At 39.8% G+C, this 26,759-nt stretch overlaps 2 protein-coding genes and 1 non-coding gene across 5 annotated transcripts; 1 reads left to right on the forward strand and 2 right to left on the reverse strand.

Moving 5' to 3' along the window:
• LOC132260941 (RING-box protein 2) lies at positions 1–26,636 on the forward strand. 2 transcript variants are annotated; one of them, XM_059759365.1, is made up of 2 exons: positions 1–226; positions 26,297–26,607. In XM_059759365.1, the coding sequence occupies exons 1-2, from the start codon at positions 73–75 to the stop codon at positions 26,476–26,478; spliced, it is 336 nt and encodes a 111-aa protein (XP_059615348.1). In that variant the 5' UTR covers positions 1–72; the 3' UTR covers positions 26,479–26,607. The 2 variants fall into 2 exon arrangements, with proteins under 2 accessions (XP_059615348.1, XP_059615347.1); XM_059759364.1 differs by lacking the exon at positions 1–226 and adding an exon at positions 5,490–6,078 and having other exon boundaries at positions 26,297–26,636.
• On the reverse strand, positions 2,091–12,276 carry LOC132260939 (facilitated trehalose transporter Tret1). Of its 2 annotated transcripts, XM_059759361.1 has the most exons (7): positions 11,113–12,276; positions 8,760–9,116; positions 8,396–8,698; positions 8,106–8,339; positions 5,008–5,133; positions 3,486–4,557; positions 2,091–2,837 (listed from the first exon to the last, which is right to left on the reverse strand). In XM_059759361.1, the coding sequence occupies exons 1-7, from the start codon at positions 11,191–11,193 to the stop codon at positions 2,650–2,652; spliced, it is 2,361 nt and encodes a 786-aa protein (XP_059615344.1). In that variant the 5' UTR covers positions 11,194–12,276; the 3' UTR covers positions 2,091–2,649. The 2 variants fall into 2 exon arrangements, with proteins under 2 accessions (XP_059615344.1, XP_059615345.1); XM_059759362.1 differs by lacking the exons at positions 8,106–8,339; positions 8,396–8,698; positions 8,760–9,116; positions 11,113–12,276 and adding an exon at positions 5,219–5,331.
• Positions 26,592–26,664, reverse strand: Trnam-cau (transfer RNA methionine (anticodon CAU)). Its single transcript has one exon. It is a non-coding gene; the product is annotated as a tRNA-Met (tRNA).
• Between the last annotated feature and the right edge of the window lie 95 nt (positions 26,665–26,759).

The following is a 26,759-nucleotide window of genomic DNA, read 5'->3' on the forward strand; positions in this document are numbered from 1 at the left end:
GAAAATTGATTGTGAGGTTAGGAGACGTTGTTTATGTTTTGATTGCTTGGTGAAAATTCAGCAATTTCGGCGATGGCAGAGGAAAACGACAACTCTTGTGATAAATTCGACAATGACACTTGCAAGCCGGACAAGATGTTCACCCTGAAGAAGTGGAACGCCGTGGCGCTGTGGTCGTGGGACGTGGAATGCGACACTTGTGCAATTTGCCGAGTGCAAGTCATGGGTGAGTTTTCCTCAATATTCCCTCTATTTTCCACAAAATACCTGCATTTGATGGTTAAAGAGAGTATCTAGAGGTTGTTGAACCGACAAAAGTAGAATTGTGCGGAAAATAAGTCCAGATATGCGTGTTTATGAACGTCTTGAAGGGCTTCCGGAAAGATGTCCTGAAAAGAAGCTTTCTTTTCTCGCTCTCAAATCTCAAACCAAGAAAATTTCAGCAAAAAAATGTACATCGTAAAGATTAGGTAATAAAATCTCACATTAAACCACGATTAAGTGGCATTTCAAACGGTTGAAGATAAGAAAATCTGTTTGGCAACTGAAGTCATTTGAAAGTAGGGGAAGACGGGGAAGTTTTGAAGTGGCAATTGAAGTTAAAATTGCTGCTTGGATTAATAAAGCTTCCAGAAGTTACTGAGTTATAGAGGGTTTTATTAGATCCAAAATTCTGGAGCAATTCTCAGCCACACACAAAATGTTAAAAATTTGTTATATTGGTTTAACACACGTCTTTGCTTACTCTGAGTCACACGTAAGGCTTAAAATGGCGCTTGTGTTTGCTATTCAGTCCATCACGTTTTAAACCATTTTGTATCGTCTGAATGTGTAATTTTAACACGACCTCCAGAGGTTGTTTTAAAGAGAAAATGAGTGACAGATCTTAATCTGCAAATATCTTGCAAAAATGGATCAATCTGTCATTGAAGCTCCAATTTTCAAGGATAAACATGAAAGATATTTACAATAAATTCTTTTTATCATGGATTTACTAATTATGAACTTGAATTTAAAAATTTCTGCCAAAATTCACAATTTTTCCTATCTTACACATTTTGTGGTGGCGCTTAAAACTCTAACACATTGTTTTTAGCAAGAATAGCAAGGAATGTTTTTCCTTATTCACTTTGAATGTTAAAATTTACACGTTTGAAGTTTAACATGTCTGTGTGTGACTCAGAATTGCTCCATTCATTCCAAATATGATGAAAAATGTGTAAACGTTTCCTGACTGGCGCTTTTTGTCCTATTTCTTGAGGCTTTCATAAGACAGTGAATTGAACTTTATCTCTCTTTCGACAATCGTGGAATATTTCTCGGAAAAATATGCCTTTTTCTCAGAATTTTGCTGGTAAATATTGGGAAAATCCAGCGAAATTGAGTCACAAAGCTGTTTTTTTTCCTTCATGATAAAGTAAAATTTAATCTCAATGAAGTTTTTGTGTTCAATAAAATGTATTTCTGTGTTCATTCAATACAGCATTACAGAATAACCTTGATTATGCATATGTTGATAATTTAAATATGTTCTCTAGATTATTTACAAATATTTCTTCTCACTATTACACCAAGAAATTTTCTTTAATCGCCTAGAAAAGGGTTTTCGTAAATGGTATAGTTTGGCATAAATTAATTTTGGATTTTCCTCTCTGGCACTTTTGTTCTTTTTGCATTAAAATGTCCACTTTTCATTTATCTAATAAAAAAAAAATTACATGACTATAAATAATTTCTTTTTACTACATTTCAACTCATAAGTAAAATTGTATTTAGAGAATGATTTTTTTTAATATATATATTACAAAATATAACAACGTAAATCTAATTTGCAAATTTATACTAAAGTCTTTTCATCTTGTGGTTGTGAAACTAATTATATTTTGTAAAGCAAATGAAATAACATAAATTTTCTTTCGTATCCTTTGTCATGGGGTTACGGGCTAAGTCACTTATTAATGTAATAAGAAAAAAGGAGGAACTTATAGGCTTTACAACAACATATTATAAATTTTTTCTTCTATTTTTTACTATAATGCCTAGAGAGATTCATTCCCAATGTTCATTTGCTTTTCTTCTTCTCTTTCTCCTTCTCTTTACGTATAAAATCTTTGCTTTTCTCCATATATTTGCATTGTACGTCGATAAGTACAAAAAGGATCGGTGTTTTGTGTGTGTGTGTTTGTTTTTCTCAATTACGAATAGTGCGTATAAAAATGTCTTTTTTTTCATACAAATTGTACCTAATTTTTTTTTGTCACATTAACATTCAAATTTACTAATAATAATAAAAATTTTGGTATCAAATTTTCACCACGAGTTTCCCATTAAAATCTTGCATCACAAAAAATGTACACATTTTACTAATGATAAAAGACTCTCCTAAAAATATTTCCGTAGATAAAATTTTTCTTTCTCAAAAATATATTAAGTTTTCTCTCAATTTTTTCTCCTCGTTTTCTTTTGTCAAAAACATTTTTCTAACACTTAGTAAGGCAATTTGTTTCTCATCGAGGTACGATCTTGATTTTTGTTGTTGTTGTTTAGAAAAGAAAAACAATAATTGCGTAAATTCATACCCAAATGTGGGTTTGAGGATTGACACGTTTAAAGCACCTTTCGTGAAGGCTTCTTGACCATTAGTTTGGTCTACATGTTGAATGACAGTGGCTTCATGTTGGCCACTGAACTCATTCTTCGCACGCGACCCATCATCTTGCGCTCGATGTCCTCGAGGGACTTTCCTTGGGTCTCCGGCACGTAGAAGATGATGAAGAAGACGCCAACGAAGCAAATCCCGCCGAACATCCAGAAGGCACCGTGTTGCCCGATTGATTCTGCAAGAGGAGGCAAAAGCATGAATAAATTGATTTGTAGATTTTATGAGTTTGGGGACAAACAGTCATCGTAGCGACCGACTAGGCACATTTTGCCCATTGTGTCACTGGATTCGATGAATGAGCAGATTGACTAGTATTATTTTTACAGTGACAGATTGTCAGTTTGCCGACCAACCATAAGTGATTCTAAACCCCACCTTATATACAGGGACAGAGCGCAAGACAACTTCAGTGAAGCGTATGTTTCATCTGGAACATTCAACAGCAACTTAGACAGAAAGACTTATTTTTTGCACTCTGCTGTGTTCAAACATTTGCAAGCGATGGGATTTAAACACACGACTGTTGCATTGGGAGTCAAACGCGTTGACCACTGAACCATAGCCGCTCTTAGTTACAATAGTTTAGTTTAGTCTGAGTTGGCAGTGTCTGAGACTTTAAGGGAATCCCAGAGCACCTTTGGATGAAGGCCTCCGAGTTCTCCAAGCACAGGAAAGTCAGTGCAAAGAGGAATGTCCAGAACAGAATGCATCTACTCTGGGCTACCAGACAACGGCGGCAAAGGACACAAGAGGCTTTACCATGGCAGTACAGATCAAATACACAATAAATTGATTTAGAAAAAGCGCTTTCGCCTAAACTTACCAACAAGATCCACGAAGGCTTTCGTGACGATGAAGGTGCAGAGCCAGTTGAAGGCGGTGGCGACGGAAGCTGCCGAGCCACGGATTTTCCCGGGCAGGATTTCACCCATCATGAGCCATGGAATGGGTCCGAAGCCGAGACTGAAGCCCACGACGAAGACCACGAAGCTGGCCAAGGGCAGCCATCCCACATTGCTCACGTCCGTGCCGTGATTCTTCAGATAGAAGAATGTGCCGAGCGTCATCAGTGTGATGATCATGGCGATGTCGGAGATGTAGAGCAGAACTTTGCGGCCCAGGCGATCGATGAGGATTGTGGCGACAAAGACAGCACCGAAGTTGACAATGCCCACAATGATGGTGCAGAGATTCTCGTCGATGGTCGATCCGGCGTCCTTGAAGATCGTCACAGTGTAGAAGATCACGGCGTTGATGCCGCTCAACTGCTGGAAGAACATCAGACCCAGGGAGATGAGCAGTGGCTTCAGGTTGCTGCGCTGCAGAAGGTCTCGGATGGCGTTGCGTGAGGCTGATCGCTCGGCTTCATTGGCGGACTTCATGATGCCCTTCAATTCGGGCTCCACGTCGGCTTCCTTGCCGCGCAGCCACTGCAGCGCCTTGCGCGCTTGATCTTCACGACCGCGCGACACGTACCAGCGCGGCGTCTCGGGAATGAGGAACATCAGGATGAGAAAGGGAACTGGCAAGGCGCCGCCGAGGAAGGCTAAGCTTGACCAGTCCAGGTATTTGCCGGTGGTGAAGCACAGCAGAATGCCGATGTTGCCGAAGGCCGTCGGCAAGAGGCCCAGAGTGCCGCGCACTTCGGGCTGGACAGTCTCACCGAGGTAGACGGGAAGGGAGAGTGAGGCGATGCCCACGCAGAAGCCGGAAAGAGCTCGACCGGCGAGCACCATCCAGACGTTAGAAGCGCAGGCGATTAGCAGCCAAGAGACGATGAATGGAATTGCCGTGCCGAGGATTGTGTTCTTCCGGCCGAGGTACTCGATCAGGGGTCCTCCGGATATTCCGCCCGCCAAGCCAGCCAGTGGCATTATTCCACCAACCCAAGAGGCCTGGAAAAGATGAGGCAGTTTAATGAGTTAGAGTTGACCAATGGGTCGTTGCAACTTAACGCTTTCATAGATTATATTGGTGGCCGTCCAGCAGCGCTAGTATAAAGTACGAATGAAATACGAACGAGAAGGCGTTGCAAGGCAAAGTTGGGAGAATTTTTATACGAATTTCAACTGTCAGAAGCCGAAAAGTGTGTTTTAAGGCACCATTTTCAAACTTCCGATCAGTTAGCAAATGTTCTTCAGTGTAAGAAAATCGTTTTTGTTTTCGTGTTCCTCTGAAACAAATCTCAAGGAACTTTCAAGAGAAGAAAAATATGATTTGCCTTCGTAATCTTGCGACGCCTTTTCACTCATTCATATTTTTGACGGCTTATTTAAAATGGTATGAAAGTAAAGTTGCAACGAGACTCAATTCTGCTCTACATGATCTTAAAATCGCGCCTTTACCTGATTGATGTCCATGTCGAAGGATGTCTGATTGCGGTCCAGCATGGAGACCAAGGCTGGCGAAGTGTAGGCCGATGCGAAGCCCACCACCATTGATCCCATGGAGACGGAGAGCGCAGCGAGGATCTGAGGAGGAGGCGATCATTAATCAATGATAAAGTGGGGTTGCTTTGGAGGCGACGACATGAGAGTGCTGCGCCTCGAATCTGACCTGCGATGTTGTGCACTTGGCCTTTGGCTCCTCAGCCGGAAGTGCAAAAGACACATGAGTGTCTGCTCTCATGAGTATTTTCATTGCGACAGTTTAAAGTGGTTCCCTTGTGTTGTGGACACACAAATTGAGATGTGAGCCAAATTTGATGCTCAACGGATGTGTTTTAAATTGCACTGATTGTCGGTGGATTGCCTTCTTTTTCTCTGTTGTTTATTTCTGGACACACTCTTGAGATGGCATAAATTAAAGTTGTATATAATGAATCACAACTGGGGTGGAATGAAGGGATGGGGAGAGTTGTTCAACAATGAGTGGAACGCGCGGTGCACGAAGGAAAAGTCCCAGAATTGCACTGATATGATTACACTAAATTAAATTTAATAGCATCACAGAGTTGAATAATTTGCTGGAAATACTCTGAATGTCGAGAGAGAGTGAGCAAAAATAACAACTCTCCGAGCGCTTCTTTGTATAATCAAAACTCTGAGTGTTTGTGACGATCGCGCCTATTGACAATCGTGATTTCCCTCAATATGTTTTTCTCCACAGTGAATTGAGGAACTTATCGGTGGGGTAAATTTTTTTTTTCTTTCCATTAAAAGATCCCATGCTGTTGTTGATGAAAAGCGCGCGTATCTGGATTGAGCGGGACATGAGGTCTGAATGCTCTGACTTCATCAGCACTCTGGCGCGTGCTATTGGTTTCTCATACAAAAATAAAGGGACAGATTCCAATATAAAAGGAGTTACTCAATATCACGACGAGCAGTCGTGCTTGTTGGATAGTTTTAAATTTCCCTCCTGCTGCAAAAGCGAGGATAGTGATTTGTATATGGAGAGCAAACATCGACACAAAAGTGGGTTAATGAGTGCGCCTTGCGTACATTTTCAACCCTTTCTTCTATAGGCATTGCATCCAATCGATTGGGAGACGCAATGGCGATTTCTTCTCTCCAGCTCTAATTTCAGCTCAAGACATGTTATAATTGACGTCAGTCAATTTACGCGCAATCCTTTTGGAAACATACGATGAAATGTGCCCCAAAAAAGCCTTCTAACAAGTGAGAAAAGAGGCAAAACTTGAGGCAATATCTCGCAAGTGGTGTGTAATCTCGTGATGTTCCTCAGCACACACAAAACGAGAGGAAAAAAAAGAGCTCGCAAATTGAATAGGTTTTTTTTCGGGTTGGGAAGCTGATTTTTCAAAGGAATCAACATGTATACGAAATTTGCTGACCTTTCTCAATGTCTTCTTCAGTGGCGGGAATTCCTATTGTGATTTGTGTTGAGGCATTATGTGATTGTCAATATTCATGAGAAATGAAGTAATTTTGCGGGTTATCACGAAATCATCATGATAATCAATAATAATTTATGGGGTAATCAAGCAATTCCACTTAATATAAAAATCACCAGAGTTTAGCCAGCAGAGGAGGAAAAAAATTAAGCACTTCACTGGGGGAAATTGTGCAATTCTGGGATTTTTCTCACAGCAATCCTTCCACTGACCAAAACAGACTCCAGCTGATATTCACTGATCACGAAGGCACACACATTTCTTGAGGGAAGTGCTAAGGAAACTGAGGGTTTTATATCAAAAAGGTCGCGAGTGCTCGAATGAGGGAGAAAAACGCACTTGGTACTGTTTTATGTGGTTTTGATGTTGGGAGCATCGAGAGGGGGAGTGAGTGATGGAGAAATTGGGTGGGGAGGGGAGAGAGAGAGAGTGTGTGTGGTTATTTTTTCCGCAATTTATTGTCTTTACCCGCGAGCTTACTTGGGGATGAGAGACTTCCTTCTTTCGTACGCGAGCGAGAGAAGATACATTGCAGCAAATAAGCTCATCACTTATTCACATGGCGGATTATCAATCAATCCCCACTCTGAGGAATTAATTCATTTCACACAGATGATGTTTATGTGTAAGGCTAGTGGGGGAGCCTTTTTTCCAACTCGTCCCCAATACGAGAAAAAAACGGAGTTGCATCAATTTAGAGGTATTGCTGAAATCAATTATATTCTCATGGCGAATGCTTTTGTGATAAGCAAAAATTGTGACTTCATCAGAGAGACACACAAAAGCCAGTTTCTGGAATAATTTGGTATTTTTGAGAAAAATGCAGGATAAGTCCAGTTTCCGGGTTTAATATAAAATGACGAGGGCGGAAAAATACATTAAGAAACAACGTTGGGGAATTTTGCGAAAGCTTCCCAAGCAACAGGGCGAGTTGAAATAGCATTTATACACCAAAGTCGAGAAATACTACGAAAAAGTGCCCAAAAATTGGTCGGTTCTGGGTAATGAAGCGTACATTTGTCGGTCATTTAGAATACTCATACGACTGTATTCCGACCGGGAACTAGCGTCTTGTAGAGAATATTTTCTGCACTCTGTTTATTGACATCCCATCTCGGAAACCCATTCTCCGCAGGACTTTGCAGGAACGAATAATTCATAAGATTATTCGAGAACTCAATAAATCCATGCCAGAGGCTCTAATTGATTGCATTTTAAGCGCAAAAGTTTTCATGTGATTTCCTTGAAATGCGTTCAAGATGGTGGCGCTTCTGGCGCTTAGGAGACTTTAGCATGACTGCTATTTCGCAGTCTTTTGACCACCAATTTTTGACTACACTTGTGCAATGTCACTTGGGTATTCGTCAACTAATCTTAATTCACAAAAATCACATTGAGAATCTAGCAAGAGACTAAATAAGAAGATAAAACATTGTTTTTCTTCTATAAATACTCTTCGTTGCGAACGTTGTGAGTTCATAAGGCGAAAGGGTGTTTTTTAAAGTCTCATTTCCATAATAAACTGTCGCAATAATAATATCAATGATAGCTCAATACACACGAGCTTTAGACTTAAGCAGAACCTACCTGAGTGTAAATGTAGATGGGATTCGTTGTTGGCCGATAAATTTCCAGCATAGGTTTTCCATCTTCGGTGATTTGTCGGACAAATGGAATTGTGTTCCGCAGATTTTCGTCCTTCTTCCTCATGTCGTCCATTTCAAAGTATCTCGCGCTCTTTCTGGACTCAATACTAATTTGGCGCTGCTGTTGGAAGTTCTTCCGCGTATCGATGAGGTCCTCGTCCTCACTGGATAGATCCTGATGGGGGAATTTCGTGTTACTTTGAAGCTTTGAAGATGGAAAAGCAGTCTTACCTTCAGGTCAATGATAATGGAGTTGCTGTCGTAGCGCTTCTCGCGAATCAGACTCTTCACTTCGGCCTCGTAATCATCGTCACTGCTCGTTGCTGGCTCCTTGTCGAACTTGAAGGTGACTTTTGGGTCTAGACTCTGGTGCTTCCTGCCCTGGAAGTGCTTCCTGTTGTCCTTGAACTCCTCATCTGACGATGACTCCTTGAGGATGCTCTCCAGGAAGCGCGTGTGCCTCAGATCCAGGCTCACATGCTTCTTGGACTGGAAATCTTGTCGTTTGTCTGTATCACGGATGTGCTTGAGGTCCTGCAAAGGGAGGATTGTGTTAGTTTCACTGTCAGGATGAGTCTGGGTGTCACTTGATTACCTTGAGGATGCTCTTGGGATCGCCTACGGCGCTGCTCGCTTTGGGGCTCTTCTGGAAGTGATTGCGCCTCTCATCGAAGTCGTCCTCCTCGTCACTGGTGTCACCGGGCTCCTCCTGATCGCGCCCCGACAGCTGTGCGGCGCGCAGTTGCTTCAGTGAGCGCGCGAGTTCATTCTCCTCGAAGATCGTCCCGAAAGACTTTTGCTTGGCTGGCGGGAGGCTGACTTGTCGTGTCGGCTGGTGACTCAGTGGATCTGTGGCGTCCAGCAAGACTGTGTCTAAACTCGTGGATGTGCCAGATGTGGACAGTGTTCCGTCCTCAGCTTCAACACGTTGATAACCGTGATGGGAATCATCCTGGGTGGAAAAGTAGAAAAGAAGGGACAAAGTTCGCGGTCAATAACACATCGCACAATCAACATATTTGGTGTACAATTGAGAGCAAAGAAGAAGAAAAAGGAGAAAAAAAACCGCGAGACACTGATATTGAGAAGAAAGTCTGTCCATTGATTTTTGCTTGCTCTATAAATAAAATGGATTCTGATTCACACGCACAATTGGCGGGAAAAGGCAATGCTTTGGCTTTTCTCTCTTCTTGAGGACTCGCGCCACTGCAACCGTCAAATCGCCACGACTTTTAGCACAGCACTGTGATTACTGCTGGTCAAGTGGCTGTGCCGAATTTGGGGTAGAATCTGTGTCATTATCATTTTAGGAAAATCTCACACAAAGTTTATTGCTTGTGACTGTTTTTTTTTTCGCGCGCGCGAATTAGTGATACGCGACCTCTTCGCATTGAGCATCCATGGAATTACTTGGGGAATATCATTTATTATTCACAGCATTTCTTTTGCCCTTCAAGTGTTTCTTCATTTTGGGGGGGTGGAGATGAAAAAATTTCCATGAATACGGGGGAAAATTCCACTGAATATGAAGGAGTTCACGTGATAATATCATCTGATTGTGTGTACGGCGAGCAAATATTTGCCAAAGTGCATTTTGGCGCTCGCACAAAAAAAGAAAGAAAGAAAGCATCTTTTCCTATGAAGATTAGCGCGCAAGTGTGTTGAGTGGCTAAATAAATTTATAGTATCATCTGTCTGGAAGATGATTGTGGAGTTGTTTGTGATCGAGTGAGAGAGAGTCTCTCTGGACCTTATCGCACAACTGACTATTGCGGAAAAATTTACTGACGTCAACTTGTCTGATGTTCTCGCCTGGCAGCTGATTTTCCCTTTCCCCCTGAGGATGCTGTCCCGGCCAGATTAGAGCTTTTCCTTTGCTATCATCCTGACCCCGTGGATTTTAATGTGTTATCACAGGAGCCACTGTCCATTTTATTGTCCAATAGTCCCCAAAAGCATCGTAAGAAAAACACACAGTTGACAATATTTATACTCTCCTGACACTTGACCATATAATGGTCCAATATTCATTGAAAAATGAATTGGGTTGGGCGCTCTGGCGGTGTGTGAGACAGAAGGAGAGGAAAAAGACCCGCAAAATTAATTGAGAGAAAACAAAGCTGTGTAGAATAGACGGAGAGAGAGAGAGAGAAGGAAATCATGAGAAAGACATTACAAGAAATTGATGGATGGAAAAGTTTGGGGATCACTGAAGATGTCATATTACTTAATCGCTTGTTGTGCCCTCGAGAGATGCTTAGAGACAAAGGGGATTCATCTTGCCAAGGGGCGTGCAACTCTTTGGCGAAAGTGTTGCTGCGAATGCTCTGGATTCTTGGCATTATCTTGGCATTACTCTTAAATTGTTGAAGATGTTTCTGCTCACAAGCAAGCATTAAGAAAAATCAAACTTGACATATTTCACAGAGAGACATTTAGCACACAAAAAAACCCATCACTTTATGGATGATATTGATATCATTAAGGATGGATTGTGAAGATTTAAATTAATATTTATCCAAAAAACCATACAAGAAGTTGCCTGAAAGTCGAAACTACTCTTACAGCAGATAAAGAATCTGTTTAAGAAGCTTTCAAAGGCTGCATAGACGAAATATCATCGACAAATCTGTAGGAAAATATCCAAAAATTAATGAATTAACAATAGTGTGAATGACTATTGTGACTTGTGACATTGATATGCAATATATTTGGATCTTTTCCTGCCATTTTGACACCTAAGATTTCTCATTGATAAACTTGACCCCTTGGCTTTTGACATGTTCTGTTGCCATCCGGGAGATACATTTTGGATGGTGAAATATCATCTCTAAGCATTGCAAAGCACGGCAGATAAGGATTTTCAGGGCTCTCAAAGCATATTTTAAACTATAAAAATAATCCGGTTGAATCTCGAAATTGAGAGCGAAGATTGAACACTTTCTTACCCCATCACTGGTGATTTTCTTGATTTTATCCATGAGTTTCCCCATTCCACTCTGACTTCCATGCCTCTGATTTCCACTCATCTTGACGAGTTTGTCTTAAGGATTTTGTCTTTACTTATGCACACTTGCACTGAGAATTCCAACGGATTGTGTTTGAATGGCAATCACAGAGTTAAGATTGCTGGGTTTGAGTTTATTGTGTGGTGTTGTGAGAAGCAATTCACCACACTTTGGGTTGATGTCTCAACTTCACGCGAGCTTCAACGATTTTTGCTGTATTTCAAGTTCACACAAGTGGCCAGAAGGCAATTTCTTTCACGGGTTTTTCTCTCTGCGCGTGTAGAATATTTTCCACCTTGCAGTTCTCTTGTGCACTTGAGCAATTTTCACTGGGCGGCGATCGATTTTTTTGACACTTATTGCAATTGACTGCGAGATTTTTTTTTTGGTCAATCAACAATTAACATATATTCGTCTTGTGTACGTATTTTATAATTACGTAAAGTTGAATGCGCGCGCGTTGTATTGACATAAAGAATTTGTGAATAGTCCTTGTTTGTTCATTGCCCACAGAGAGAAAAAAGTTGCTCTTTTGCCAAATGATAACCAAATTTATTTTTTCAAATTCTTTTAACACTTCTTGGTAGCAAATTTTTCTTGTTGGCCTTTCGCGCTCGATTGCCAGAAGTGGCCACAGAGTTGATCACGTCTCGCCTCTGCGAATTTCACTGTGAACCTCACTGCAAATTGTGTTTTCCATCATTAAAAATTAGTAATAAATATTGTGTGTTTATTTTCTTAATTTGATTGTGCAAATATTTTATTTCTCCCCGATTAAGTTAAAATTCGCGGGGTGTGAACCAATTTTTTTTTTTCGGTGTGAATCCGTCAATGACTTGACTGGGTGAGAAAAGTTGTGTTCGCGGGTAAAAAGTTTGCCGTTCCGTGATATTTAGTATATGAACTGAAAAGTTAAGCAAATGTACGAGCGCTTATATAGAAATGAATGGTTTCGCCGTGAACATGTGTTGGAGGGCAACACTACATATCCAATTGGTTTTTATCTATACATCCACTTGGCGCCAGTGTGTTTCGCTGCGCGGTTCGCATGTGGTGAGCAGAAAATGTGGGCGAAGGGGCCTCGAGAAAGACACTGAGGGGGGTGGAAAGGTATGTATTGAGTGGTGAGATGTGTCTGTGTTGCCAGAGACACAAGATCGCAGTTTGCCAACAAGACTGACGTATAAGACGAGCCCCTCAAAATGCCTTCGCCTGTATGTTTTTAGTCCCAATGATCGCGCCTGACATCGTGTGATATCGATTCATGACTCGAGACACGTTGTTGATGACAATTATTTCGCTATAATTGAGACAATTAGCGTGGTGTGTTTTAAAAATACAAATTTGCAGATAAACTTGCGATATCAAAGCGAAAAAATTCGATATCTTCTACAAGATATGATAATCCATAAAAGCCAACTGCAACTGGTGATTCTAGCGGATGATGTAATATTTGCATAGCCTGATGTCATATCACACTTTACAGCCTGCAACTTTGACTCTATCCTAACCGGATGAGGAGTTCGGAGACTTTGGCATTGAAGGCGATTTGCAATGTCACGCCAAATCGTATGTAATATGATTAGGATTACACATGTTTAGGTCTCAAAAAATTTGGCAAAGACCTGGAAAAACTGTGACGAATTGCGAAATTGTGGTTCTGGATATCAATTTTTATTGATATAAAATAGTTTTCCGCAGCTGTGTTGCAAAAAAACAAATAAATAAATGTTTGTTTACTTATTGGCACATTTCTAGTCTAAATATTGAACTCTCGAATATTATAGATTAGTGTTAATGAATGTTAGGTTTAGGCACAATTCAAGGTATTTCAGCTCAACTGTGTATTGAACTCAATAAGGAAATCTTGAGCGAAAATACTTCTGATAATTCCTTGTTATCAGAAACTATCGCTTCACTTCATAATCTGACACTTAAGATAACAATGAGAGAGTCAAATTCCTATCAAAATACTTAAATGATTTTTTTCTAATAAAAGCATCGTTGCAACTTTGCTTTCATCGTATTTTAAATAAACTGTCAAAAATATGAATGAGAAGCGCTTCAAACGTTGACATTTGAAGCTAATTCATATATATTCACGTGAAAAACTAACAAAAAATGGACAATATTCTGCCCTAAAAACACCCTCAAAGAGGAAATTTCACACTTTAAGACGGTTTAAAAGTAGCCGCAATGAAAAGATTTTCTAACAGCCGAAATTCTGACACTAGTGCCACCATGCGGCCTCTAATATAAGCTATGAGAATGATAATTTGCAGCACTATGAATGATTTATTTATTCTATGCAGAAACTTACCTTTTAAGGTGTTTTTGAGTCTGGTTTTTTTTGTGTGAAACAACGCAAATAAAAATATATTTTACTTTGTATTTTTTGCGTGAAAACATTGGCAAAGTCTCTCTGTTCATTGAGATTTTCAGTTGGCAAGAAGAAGTACATGAAATTTTCCCTCTGCGTAAAAGAGATGATTGTGAGTGGGCAGAAATTATTGCGCAAAATAGAGTGCACTTGAGCAGGTGCTTTTGCAAAACTGTTTACAGATGGATTTCGCGCTTTATCATTGGGAAGTGTGGCTTAATTGGGTTCTTAGATGGGTTTTCTAGGCAATTTAATCCCAAATGCCGCAAGTCACACAAGAAACTTGTGATTTTCTTATTGACGACGTGCTTCTTCCAATAAAAGTCTAGACTCTGGGTTTGGTCGTGATAAGATTAATTCCTTTTGCGATTTCACACACATTGATTTGCAAGGGAATGCAAAACTGTCACTTTATTTCGTAATTTGCATAAGAACGAAGCAAAGAGAGCGGACTTTTCTTCGCACGCGACACAAAATGCGCTTCTGTTGAATGTCATTTGTATGTAATGAATAAATTTTCTACTACTTTTCCTCTCTTCTATTCTGTGTGAATTTGTGTAAGTCACAGTTGAAAAGGCTGTGCAAAAAAGATTCGATTTTCAATGTTATCACTCCACAATCATTCACCAAAATTTTCTTATCACAGCGACAAAAGAAAGGTGTTCGCGGGATCAAAATCTCATCAAGAGTACAATAGAAAATTGATTTGTTGGTGTAAAAAATGAATGGTGGAAAATTTTTGTCCATTTGCACATTTTGAATGTCTTGCAATGTTGTTGTTTCTCTTTTTTAGAGCATGTGTTTTATATGGAAATTTCCACAACTTACCACTCTTTCTTTGTGTGATGGGAATTTTGGGAATGGCCCAGAAATTCTCGGCAATTTTTTGCTATATTTCAATTTTCTTGGGAAGTCTTTTTTTTCTCTGCCGGTCAAGTGTCTCTGCCTTCCTTGAGGGCTGTCGATGATGATGATGATGGTGTTGTGACCAGCTGGAGGATCACTGAGAGACTGACAAAAAGACGCGTCGCAGAGAAAGAGCAGCGAAATATTACAAGCATGAAGAAGAATTTTAAACATTGTCGTCATGTTTTGAAAATATAACTTTTTCTCTTATTCATGACGATTGTGAACCGGAAAATTTCCAAGTGGGGCAGCTGTTGGGGGGCTTCTTTGTCTGGGGAAGAGGTTTTCAGGCTTTGTGGGAGGGAAGCTTGATATCAAGTTCACCTTCAGGTCAGTGTTGGCTCCTATAAATCAATGTTATGCGACTGTAGACACGATTTTGTTGTCCACTTCTGGATATTTTTTTTTCGGAATTGTACTAGGAATATGGACAAGGAATATTGGATCGGAATACTGTAGGAATATCGGAATATTTTAGGAATATTTTCAATATAATCAGGAATAAAATAATGAGGAATATTTGTACAAAACCCAGGAATATCCCGGAATATCGGAATATTGAAAATATTTCCCTTGCATTGTTTTTCCCAAATATTTCTGAATTTGAGGCAACATATTTTTGGCTTCTCCAAGCCATATTCCGATCCAGACATTTATCAAAGTGATTCATGCTCTTTAAAAGGGTTACTATCATAGTATTCGAAAGTTACATGGAAAGACATGAACAAGATTCAATTGAAATGCTTGCAGATTGCAAAGAAATCGAGTTCAATTTTGGTGCGTTGTGCATTTTTTTTCTCGCTTTGCACTCTTTTCCTATTTTCCCATGTATTTCCTTTCTTGTTTTTTTTTGCTATTATCAATATTTATCCCTCAAATATAATTTCTTTCTGAATAATTAGCCTCCCTCGCGATCGCTTTAAACTTGTCGGTCAGACGACGAGATCGCGTTCCAATATTCCGCTATTATATTTAATAATATTTAGGAATATTGTAGGAATTTTTGGAATATTGTAGGAATATTGGAATACGGACACGTTTAAAATCAGCTTTGTGTACCACTAGGAATTGTATCACGCCAAAGTGCCTTGCAATGGCATAATTTCACTTCTCCAGGTGAAAATTGTGTTGCTCTTCGCTGTGGAAAATCGATAAACAATTGATTTCCATGGAATCGCTAGGTCAGTGATTAGCCGGCAAAGAATCATGCAGAATTGACTCATATATCTTACTTTCTGAGCACGAAAATAAAACTATAAGAAAAAACTGCAATATATAGGCAGTAATTTACTCAGTGCTAATTAAAAGTCAATTGATTTGATTGTAAAGTATTAGCATAAATATGAAAACGTCAGTGATTTAGCAGTGACCTTCGGATACCACATTAGTATGCATTTTTTAGCTCGTAAGCGGAAAAAAAATTCACTATCTTTTCATGAAGTGTGCCCGAGATAGTGTGGATTCGTAATTAAATTGTGGATTAGGTTTATTGTTGGCAGAGTAAATTTCTGAAGTTAACATTCAGTGGAGTGTTTGAACAGAGAGAAGAGGTGCAATTTGCAGAGAATCACGCGCTATAAATGTGATTTTTCGTGCAGCTTTTTTGGAAAGGTTTATGCGCTGTGAAGTCGCTATGTTGGCGGTACTCAGGGCCTGAAGAGCCCCAGGTCGTGTTGGGGAGTTGATTGTCTAAGGCCAAATGTACTGTAAAAACATGGCATTTTATTGTTGATTTGTAAAGTAAAAGGTACAAGAGAGATGCACCTTGGAGATTTCCATTAATTAGATATTGTGAGAATTGATTTAAGTGGCGGTTTTGCCGATGTTAAACCTTGTGGGACACCATAAAGTTTGTGTTAGCTATTAATTAGACTCTTTTTCGTCTTGCTTAAAAAAGGATTTTATTTTATTCTTCCAATGGCGGGAACTCAGCGAGCACAAAATGCTAAGGTCTCAACGTTGAGGTTTAAAAAGCTAATTGTTTGGCTTTCTTTTGCTAAGATTTTAGCAGTTAGCGGCGACTACTCAAAGTACTGATGCGCACTTAAATACAAAGATGTCGCATCATGTAAAACCATGCAAAAACCATTCCATTTCAATAATATACTTCGTGACAACAACACTCAAGCGAATTGTATAAAAAGCGCCATGCAAATAACCTAAAAATTGAGAGATTTACAGGTTGTCAGACCTTATAAGTCCATATAAGTTGGACTTCCTGTTTCTTTGCTCAATTCTGAGCATAAAATGCTTTAAATTTACCAAGATATTTAGCGAAAAACAGCAGAAACATTCGAAAAACAGAGAAAATTGATGAAAAATTAGCTAACTGAAGCCAAAAAATAATTTACTTCATATTTTTCTTGAAATTGCTGCGTTTGTAACGCTTTTGAGTTTCCTTTTTTCACTTACTTATGGCTTAAACATCCCATAATAATTCTAGATTTTCAGTATCTTCCTAAAATATTCAAAAATTCTGAATTTTCATTTATATTTGTGATATTTTTGAATTTTTCCACTCAAAAATTGTGTAAAAAACTACCTGTCAAATATAAAAAATTGATTTTTTAGAATTATTTGACTAAAATGTGCTAGAAGACTCTTAAAAATCGACTTTGGAGAAAAAACATTTTCTTTTTTCTATAACTTTGACATATTTTAGTCAAAAATTTCAATAAATACCAAATAAAAGCAACTTTCTTTTACTTTTGTGGCCCTTAAAACATCCCATTGAGGGACACAGCCTTCTCCATTAAAGAAGATATCTAGACAAGTGTTTGTTTTCCGGTGGAAGATTGTCAGTTTGCTGACCAATCATGTATATACAGGGACCGAGCGTAAGACAATTCCAGTGAAGCGTATATTTCAGCTAGAACATTCAATTGTAACTGCTTGGGCTGCTCTAAATTGCCACTGAAAGGCTTTTTTGCACTCTGCTGTCTTAGAACATTTGCAATCGATGGGATTCGAACACACAACTGTAGAATCTTTAGCACTTTTCAGCTAAATTAGCTGCTTTTTTTAAATTAGGAGCTACAAAACGCCCTTCTGTTGGCCCCAATTGCGGCCCAGAGTCTGAGTTGAGCCAGAATGAAAATAAAGAGAGAAAGGTCAGTGTATTGAAGAGTGGAAATACTGGATCTGCCCACGTGATCCTTAATGCAAAATGCGTGAAAATCATGTCAGTCTTGAGCGGCAATTAAGTGTGAAATGTGCGTAGAATTCCATGAACCTGCGATGGTGTTGCATCAAATGCTTTGATGAAATTGGCGCCAATTTGGCCTCCCTCTCGCTAATGGATCTCTCTAGTCGCGGGGCTCTGGGGTATTAGGGAAATTATTGCTTAAATTGACGAGTGTCAACACTGTGAGCGGCGCGCGCGCGAACCCATTTGGACTCTCGAGATGATTTGCATCTTGAGTGAAAATTGCCAGGCACACAATCATGGGCATCAAGATTGCGCGGCGCGATGTTGTACAGAAAATTGTGACATTTTTCCTGCACTTGTGGTGGTTTTTCGCCAAGTGGATGTGAGAGGAGAGTTGAATGTAGTCGAGCATTTAAATATGGTATGTCGCGTCCGTAAATGAAGAATGTCAGCGCCGTGGAAATTTCCATTGCATCGACATTAATTGTAAGGCAATCCGCGGAGACTTTTATATGCTTTGCTTCTTGTGAATTCTTTTTTTATCCAGCACTCGTTATGGCCATGTCTTGGACGCGCTCTTTCGGTGAAGAGTGTGTGTGGTTGAACCATCATCATTGATGGTTATATTTTGGGGGGGAAATTTTCCGGAAAAATTCCCTTCTTGAAAATTTAATAGACTTACGCACACGCAAGACGTTTTCTCACTCTTTCCCGAGCGAAAGAGAGAGAATGACTTGGAATTTTCTAGAGATGTAAAGACTCGAATTTAATCAATGTGTCTGCGGCGCAAGGGTTGCTCAAGTTGAAGAATGGACGAACCACTTCAGCAGGAATATCAAGGAATGGATAAAATTCTTGACAGAATAAAACATAAAAAACTAAAGGAATACGCAGAATATGTTGTAAAAGATTTTCTATTAAAACGCATTTTTGCGTCATTTTCCTTCCATTTTCACACAACTTTCAAAGTTTTTATAGCATTTTAACAACATTTAGAATAATTTCTAGCCTCCAAAATAAACATTAAAGCGTTAAAAAAAATTTGAAAAGCAATTCCGGCCGTCAAATTGCGTTATTAGTGACAATTCTTGAAGAAATTGAGGAAAAATTGCTGATAAAAAGCTATAAAATGAAGGAAAATGCTCGAAAAAGGCAAGAAAAGTAGCGAAAAAACGCAACTGAAGGAGAATCGAACCCGCGACACTTGACGATCTTGTGCTAAATTCTCTAATGTGGAAGATTTTGAATGGATGGAATGGATTGGAATAGATCGAATGGAAAGGAATGTAAATGGATATTATGGAAATTTGAAGAATGGAGACAACTTTTCACTCTTTTGAGCAACCTTTGGTCTGCGACGATTTCTTCTTCTATCTCTCATCACGCCAATTGATGGCTTTTCATTGAACGCCAATTGATGGGAGTTTAGAATAACAGTTTCTCAGCTGAAATTATTCTCCATCCAATGTTGATTGTTCTGGTTATCAATGGCCCAAAATATATCGTGTAAATTTCTCACGATATTTGCCAATTGACGGTGAAATGTGAAGATAAAACTCATGACAAAGTGGAAAATTCACCAGACGAGCAGCTTCTCAGCTTCTCTCATTGACCGAGCAATTTACGGAGAAGTTTATGAGCAATTTTGCAAACTGCGTTGTTGATGAGAGATTTGTGTGTCGGTGTCATTGAGATTTTAGACAGGTTGAAAGTCCATTCAAAGGTAAATTCACAGAGGATAAACTAGAGACTTCCTCAAACCGATTGAAAAGAACTTGAAATGAAAAAAAACGTGCAATGACAATGACCTCACGGCTTTTTCCGACCATCTCAGGAAGCACCGAACATCTTCACATCGTTATCAATATTCGTGAATTCGAGCTCGTGTGTTTGCCGTCTATTGCTATAAATAAAATGCTGTAATTCATATTCTCTACGCTTCCATTGTTACCTCTATGCACATTTTTATCAGTTTGTTTGACTTCCAACGCTGACTTTGCAATTATATCCATATAATGAGATATCGGAGTGTCTTAAACTGCAGGCGCCCAGACTTTTATCACAGAAAAACCTGTGAGTTTCTCAAATACACTTCTTCTCTCTGTTCTCGTTTTATTTTCTTATTTATTTAATGTGTGCACACGCGGCAGCTTGAAAAAAGGGGGAATATAATTGCTGCGGGTTTTGAGGAAATGAGGAGGTGAAAAAGAGGAAAAATGAGAGTACGCGGGGTTGTGAAAGACTTCATAATAATGCAATATTGGAGACCAATGTCGAAAATGTTTGGCAAGAAAAAGTAAAATTTACTGGCGTGCTAAAAATAGCCACGCTCGTGTGTAGTGGTGAAGACTTGGCGGTGTAAGTGTGTGTGTGTTGATCTCACACTCAGCGCTATTTCGAGTCTATTTCGTGCTTTTCTCGCGAAATTTCACATTTTTGCGGAAAAGACACTCCTCCATATCTCACTGCGTGCGCTGAATCGCGCCGAAAATCGCGTAAATTTCTGGCGCGTGCATAGTTTTTGGCCTCCTATGATTGAGTGAGTGTGTGTTGGCGTGTGTGTGAGGCCCCCTAACACCACCACCGCGGTTGGTCTTTGGCTGTGTGCTGTGCACGTGACCGCGCGGAGAAAAACGTCCCAACAAGTGGCAATATTGCGAAAGTCATATGAGCGCGGCAAAGAGGAATAATGTGTAGGCCAAAGCGCCAATGCGAGCTTTGATTGGCGCTGCCCGACGAGCCTCCGACGTCATGCAATGGGTGTGCTGCGGGGTCACGTGCGAGGGGCATACAACTCTCCATACGTGCCCAGCCATAGACAGACACCTTTCCAACACAACTGTGTGCATTTTCCCAATCTCAACCCCCCACCACACACTTCGCAGGCTATTTCGAGGAAATGTGTTTTATTTATGAGCACAGAGAATATGCACAAAAAAACAAATGGGGTTTTTTTCTTCTGAAAAATTCGCCTGTCGTAAGAATTAATTGAACTTTGCAATGGAGCAAATTGAAGGGGTGGAGAATTTCTCTGAAATGTGATTTTTCACTATTTCGGAGGTAATCAAGGATAATGAGTGGGCTCAAGGGAGAAATCAGGGATGAGAGAAGGTAAAAACAGCGAAAAATTATGATTTTGACAGCTTGTGTAAGAAGAAGTGTCAATTTTTGAGCAACTAAAGGAATTTTGGTGCTTTTTGAAGGAAATTCATTCTTTTCATTACTAAATATGTTATGGTCTTTCGATTTGAACCATTTTATCCCCACAATTTGATGAAAATACGACTTTTAAAAGCTGCGCTCAGTTCAATTTGCTCAGTTTGGCAACACGAACCCCGATCCGTATTCGTATCAGAATGACGAATTCTGCAGATGTTTCCTTGCTGCTTCAATTGATACACGAATACTTGTAATAATCCACTTTATTAAGTATGAAAATTTAAGAAATTCAAAGATGTCTTCAATGGCTGACAAGTGGTTCGTTCGATCGTCGAGATTCGTTACGTTTTAAGCCTATTTTCCTCTTCATTTTCTTGGTTTATATCTCTGCTTTCTTTCTATTCTTGATGTCTTCCCTTCGTTTCTCGTTAATCTTCTTTTATTTTTGTGCTATTTTGTCACTTTTAAGCTTCTTTTGCACATTCTTCGCGTGACTGTTGCAATGTTCCTCTTGTTCCAACTTCAGCCTCTTATCTTTTATAACTTTCCTCGTCATTCCTTGATTACGCAGAATGTATGGTTCACCCAATGAATCACTGGCAGTGTGTTAATTCGATCTCTTTGAGCCATCCTTGTCGCAAAAGTGTTCTAATGTGCTGCAATTCTCGCCAAATATCTAACATCGCACGGTGTCTCTTGACTAATTGGATCGGCCAGAGAGTGCAAGGCGTGAAACGTTCGCAGTTTAGTAAGTCAGAGGCTGCAAATTAAAATATTTCTCACATAAGCACACAACTTTATGGTGCAATTTTCTAAAAACAATGCCGCTCAGCACAGATGTGTGTTGTGTGTTGGTGAAGAAAGTGGTTTTGTATGGGAGAAAGAGAGAAAGAAAAAAGAGAAAATCTTTTGATGTTTTCGGGTGCGAAAAAATTCCACACACACACACACAAAACACAAGAAAAAAATGATGGGATGTTTTCTGTCTTATGCAGAAGCCCTCTTCCGGTTCGCGGGGCGCAATGTCAATTGACGGTCACGGAGAGGGTAAAAAAAAGAGGCACAATTTATGAATTGACGATGTTCTATTTTTTGCGGCGATCGCGCGAGTTGCGCAATTTGGCCAAAAATTGTGTGCGACAATGATCTTGCCGGAAATGTTAGCGCGCGTGGATTGTGTGTGTACATAGCAAATTGTGAGACACACCTCCAGAAATTCCCAACTTGTAATTGCCATGTACAAAAGATAAGATTTGGTGTGAAAAAGACTAATTGCGCGTGCTTTTTTTCTGCCTGGCATGACATAAATGCTTCTCGCGAATTTCACTGTGACTCTTGGAATTTGAGCTTTTCCTATCTGAAAAAATACAGAAATTGTGTGAGTTGGGTGACAAATGGGTGAGAGAGATAAGAAAAAATGTGGTGAAGAGAATTTGCGTATGGCACATGACATTTTTTCCCGCTACTCATGCTGACTTTAAGGCTAAATAAAACACTTATTTTTAGAGAGGCACTCAAACTGTCGCGATGCTGAGATCAGCAGTGGAGTGAGAGAGAGAGAGAGAGAAGGACGTGATAAGTGAATGCGTAGGTTCACTTATGGGTAAGCTGGGCGACGCTGCCAACTCGAAATGAGACAGACTCGATTTGTAGCGAAGCTAAGATGATATTGGATATAAAGAATGAAGGTTGGATACAAAGAAGCAATCGCTAGAGATAAAAAATAGGTGGATTTCAATCGCCACAAAGTAGGCAATTCTATAGATTCGTGAGCGGGAGCAGCATAAGTAGAGGGAGCATAATGTAATCACTTAGACAAAATTTAAACCTCTATATCTCTGGTTCTATGGCATTGACCAAAGAGAATAAGCATATTTTAGAAACGTCTCAATCTGGACTATCAAAATATCTAAAAACTTCATTCAAAATATTTTGACTTTGGACAATATTTTGGACTTAAGAATTATACAGATATAAAGCGCGGATCAATATGTAATCATTGAACCCCCATATCTTCCCTCCTATGATTTCAATCTTCATGATTGGGGGTTCGTTGGAAAGGTCTCGACCTCAGCTATAACATACTTGATTTAAAAGAAAATTGATAATCTAGTTTTTGTGTTATTTGATTTCGAAATTTCAAAAAAAGGTTTTTTTGACTTTAGCGCCTCTAGCGGTTGTCAAACCAAGTTATGCTGTTTAGATGGGAGATGGCATTTTATGAGATCTATCTAACGAGCTTTCAATCATTCAAATCGGATAATTCGAACCGGAGTTATAGCCATGTTTAGTTTTGAAACTTTGTACCCTAGTATCTAGGGTTCGGAAGGACCTAGGTCCTTGGGTAGCAATTCGTTGGAAAGGTCTTGATGCCATCTATAACATACTAGAATTTGGGCCCAATCCATGCCATAGGGGCTGAGCAAATGAACGAAACGTTTTTTGGTTGTATTCAAGATGGCGGAAGGAGGGGTGGAGGGTTAAATTTGACATCACCAAGTTCTAGCGGCAGTAGAATTTTTGACCTTTGGTGAAAACCGCATGTTGATATCTCTCCTTATCGACAGATTTCGTCATAATTAGCCTCCCTGATGTCGTTTTAGTCGATTTTGCGACATTTGATATTTTGCGCGATTGCAGATAGAGCCGGGCTATGCCCAGCTCAAAGAGAGGCAGAAAAGCCATTTGGGTTGTTAACTCGTTGCGTAAGTTCTCTAATCAGCAAACATACTCGCAATCCACCAGATAAACGCGCTCTTTTTTACATTAAAACCTCCAATCGATCCTTCATAATGGGTCGCATATCTTAATTATCTGCATGATTAGAGCGCGCTATGTTGCCTAAAGTTCATGTGATGCTATTTTAGAAGAGCGAGAGAAAGAGAGAATGAATTTTTGTATTTGGAATTAAAACAGAGTTGAATTATAAAGCAACAGAGCGGACAAGGTCGTTGCTGAAGCTCACGTTTTCTCGGTACAATCACAGAAAACTACACGAATACAAAGGCGGAAACTTACCTTGTCCGCAGTTTAGTTTCCTCTCCATATTGTGGGGAGTCCAAGTGCTCCTAAAGTAGAGTTGAAATGTCTGTAGATGAGACACAGAGTGGCGAAAGGCGATAGTTGTTGGCAGAATAAATGAGTGATCTTGTCCAATAAACATTCTAATTTGGCAAATTAGCATTTTGATTAATGTAAATGGGCGAAAAATTCACTCAATCGAACTGGAAATATCAAGAAGATGTGGTTATTTAATTAATTCACCACAAATGAATTGTAGTCCAGATAAAAAATGAATGTCAAAGTCTCATGAAATATATTACACACACGAGACTTGCCCGATGATGGAAGAATGAGAATCAAGAATAAGAAGGAAATAATTTAGTTAGAAGGGGAAAAAGCATCAAAAATTCCTTCTTGTACTGCCAAGTTATTCCGATTCTTTGGATTTCACTAATAAATAATCCTTTTCTAGGTTATGTGACGAATCAAGGAGAGATTTAGTGAATAATTCGCATTCTAGCGCATCAATTCTTACGCTCAAATCAAAGATTTTGATAGTCATTGGCAGAATTAAGCATTTACTTGCAAAAAACTCAATCTAATCGTGTTCAGGTCGAACATAACCTCAAAAATAATAATTTAAGGAACTTTCTTAACACTTGTCTGACTCTTAATTATCAGTTTTCAGTGCGTTGGCAAATCAAAAGAGTCGATTTGGTGTTCTAGAAAGCCTCCAAACGGAGTCTTTGAAGATCTTTTAGTGATATTTTTCACATTTTTGAGGTTATGGTCGGAAAAGATGTCCAAAAACAGCTGTTTTAAGTTGATTCTTATGAAATCAATAAGAAGATCGAATGGACACTGAAGAAATTCATTATAATTTGGAAATTAATGTGCAAACAGACTTCAAATTTCAAGTTCAATTCAAGACAGATTATCTCCCCCTTGTGAAGAACTGAAATAATATGGATTTTCAATGAAAATCCTGCAAGTGAAGAGATTCACTTAATTTTCATGCGATTGCTTTCGGAGCATTTTACGCATTTACGCCTTCAATTACCAATCATCAACCGGAGGACGTGCAATTGTAGATGTTTCTCTAGTTGGAGTGACATATAAGATAAATGCTGATGATTGGGTCAATAGTGACAAATTCATTGTTTGTGCGCATCATATATGATTTCCCACATTGCGTACGAGAGCAAGTTTGACTTTGAAGGAATCTCTCCTCGTCACGGGAAATGTTGTGTGAAGATGTGAGAGATTCGCTAGCAATGAGTCTTTGGTTGATGAGCACAAATATGATCAAAAATAGCCAAAGGAGGCGCGTCACGACGGATTTATCGGTGCACCAATCGCGCAGCGTTGTCGTTTGAGATTGTGGCAAAAATAGGAGTTCATCGCGAAGATCGTCACTGACGCTGAAATTACGTCATGCGACCCTGGAAGCGCGAGAAGACTCGCAAAGGAGTCAATCGATGGAAATTGATGGTGGCGAATTGGCACGTCGTCGAATCGATTTCCCTCCATTGATCCGGGCGGCGTTGGACACAATCGGCCACAGAATTGCGTTCTCCCAGCCAAGGGGGAGATAATACAGTCAGAAGTGGTGTACAGCTCAGCAGAAGTACTTAAGAAGTGGAAGTGTTCAAAAACTCACAACATTCCCTTCGTGAGTGCTTATTTTACTGGCAAATTATGCAAATTCTTTGGATTTTCTTCGATTTTCACGCAGAATAAATAATTAAACTCTCTTTTTAGGTTATGTAACGAATTAAGGACAGATTTAGTGAATAATTCGTATTCTAGAACATCAATTCTTACGCTCAAGTCGGAGAAATCACTATTTTCTGCACCTTTGACGCCAAGAAACGCAAGAAACACTGTAAAATGTATTGAATTCGGACATAACCTCAAAAATAGTCATTTGAACTTGGAAAATGTTCATTTAGAAGACTTTTTGGACAATTTTAACTCTGAATCAGCAGTTTTGACTTCATTGCTGATCATAATCAGATCATTTTGTGATCTAGAATGCTTTGAAATCGAGTTTTTGTAATATTTTGAGGTTATGTGCATTTTTAAGTCTATTATTGCAGAAATATCGGATGGAAACTTCATGTTTTAGAAGTGTCTGGTATAGTTTTGAAGTGTTTGGAAGTGGTGTACAGATTGAGGGCGTATTTTCGCCCCCTTGGAGATCAGCAATTGAGGAGCGCGTGTGGGAGCGCAGTGGCGAGTGGCCAAGAATTGTGAGCCACTGTCACGCGCGCCGTCCATTCAATGTGGGGAATGAAGACTTTATTCTATTACAACACACTATATTAATCCCTCTCCTGACCATGTGACGATGGGGAGTTGCATGTGGAGCAACGATCATCGGACTATTTTCACGTCTAGGCCACACATTCGATTGTGATTTATCATCAAAGCGCGCCCCACGAGGAAGTCCATCTTCCGCCCAGAATTCTTATCAATCCTCCTGTGGCATTTCCTCATCGGCTTCTCTTCCTGCCTCTCTCTTTCAGATGCCTGTCTGCGCTGCCAGGCGGAGAGCAAGAAGGACGCCCTGGGCAGGCAAGACTGCGTGGTCGTGTGGGGCGACTGCAACCACTCATTCCACCACTGCTGCATGGCGCTGTGGGTGAAGCAGAACAATCGCTGTCCGCTGTGCCAGCAAGAGTGGTCCATTCAGCGGATGGGCAAGTGAACTGCCCGCGCAGGAAGAAGATCATGATCTCTGAGGTATTAAAAAGGATGTTGGAAAGAGGAAAAAAAATGTGGTTTTTGTGGGGAAAACAGGGCAGAAGAGGGCAAAAGAAGTGCCCCGGGTGAGGATCGAACTCACGACCTTAAGATTATGAGACTTACGCGCTACCTACTGCGCTACCGAGGCGTTGACGGCTCTTGACTGAAGTTCCTCACTTCCTCTCTACACTGTTAGCAATCAGAGATAAGAGTGTCTCATCGGGATTTAGATTATCAACCTCA

The sequence above is a fragment of the Phlebotomus argentipes genome, unplaced genomic scaffold, assembly GCF_947086385.1.
Source record: "Phlebotomus argentipes unplaced genomic scaffold, Phlebotomus argentipes genome assembly scaffold_18, whole genome shotgun sequence".
Lineage (NCBI taxonomy): Eukaryota > Metazoa > Arthropoda > Insecta > Diptera > Psychodidae > Phlebotomus > Phlebotomus argentipes.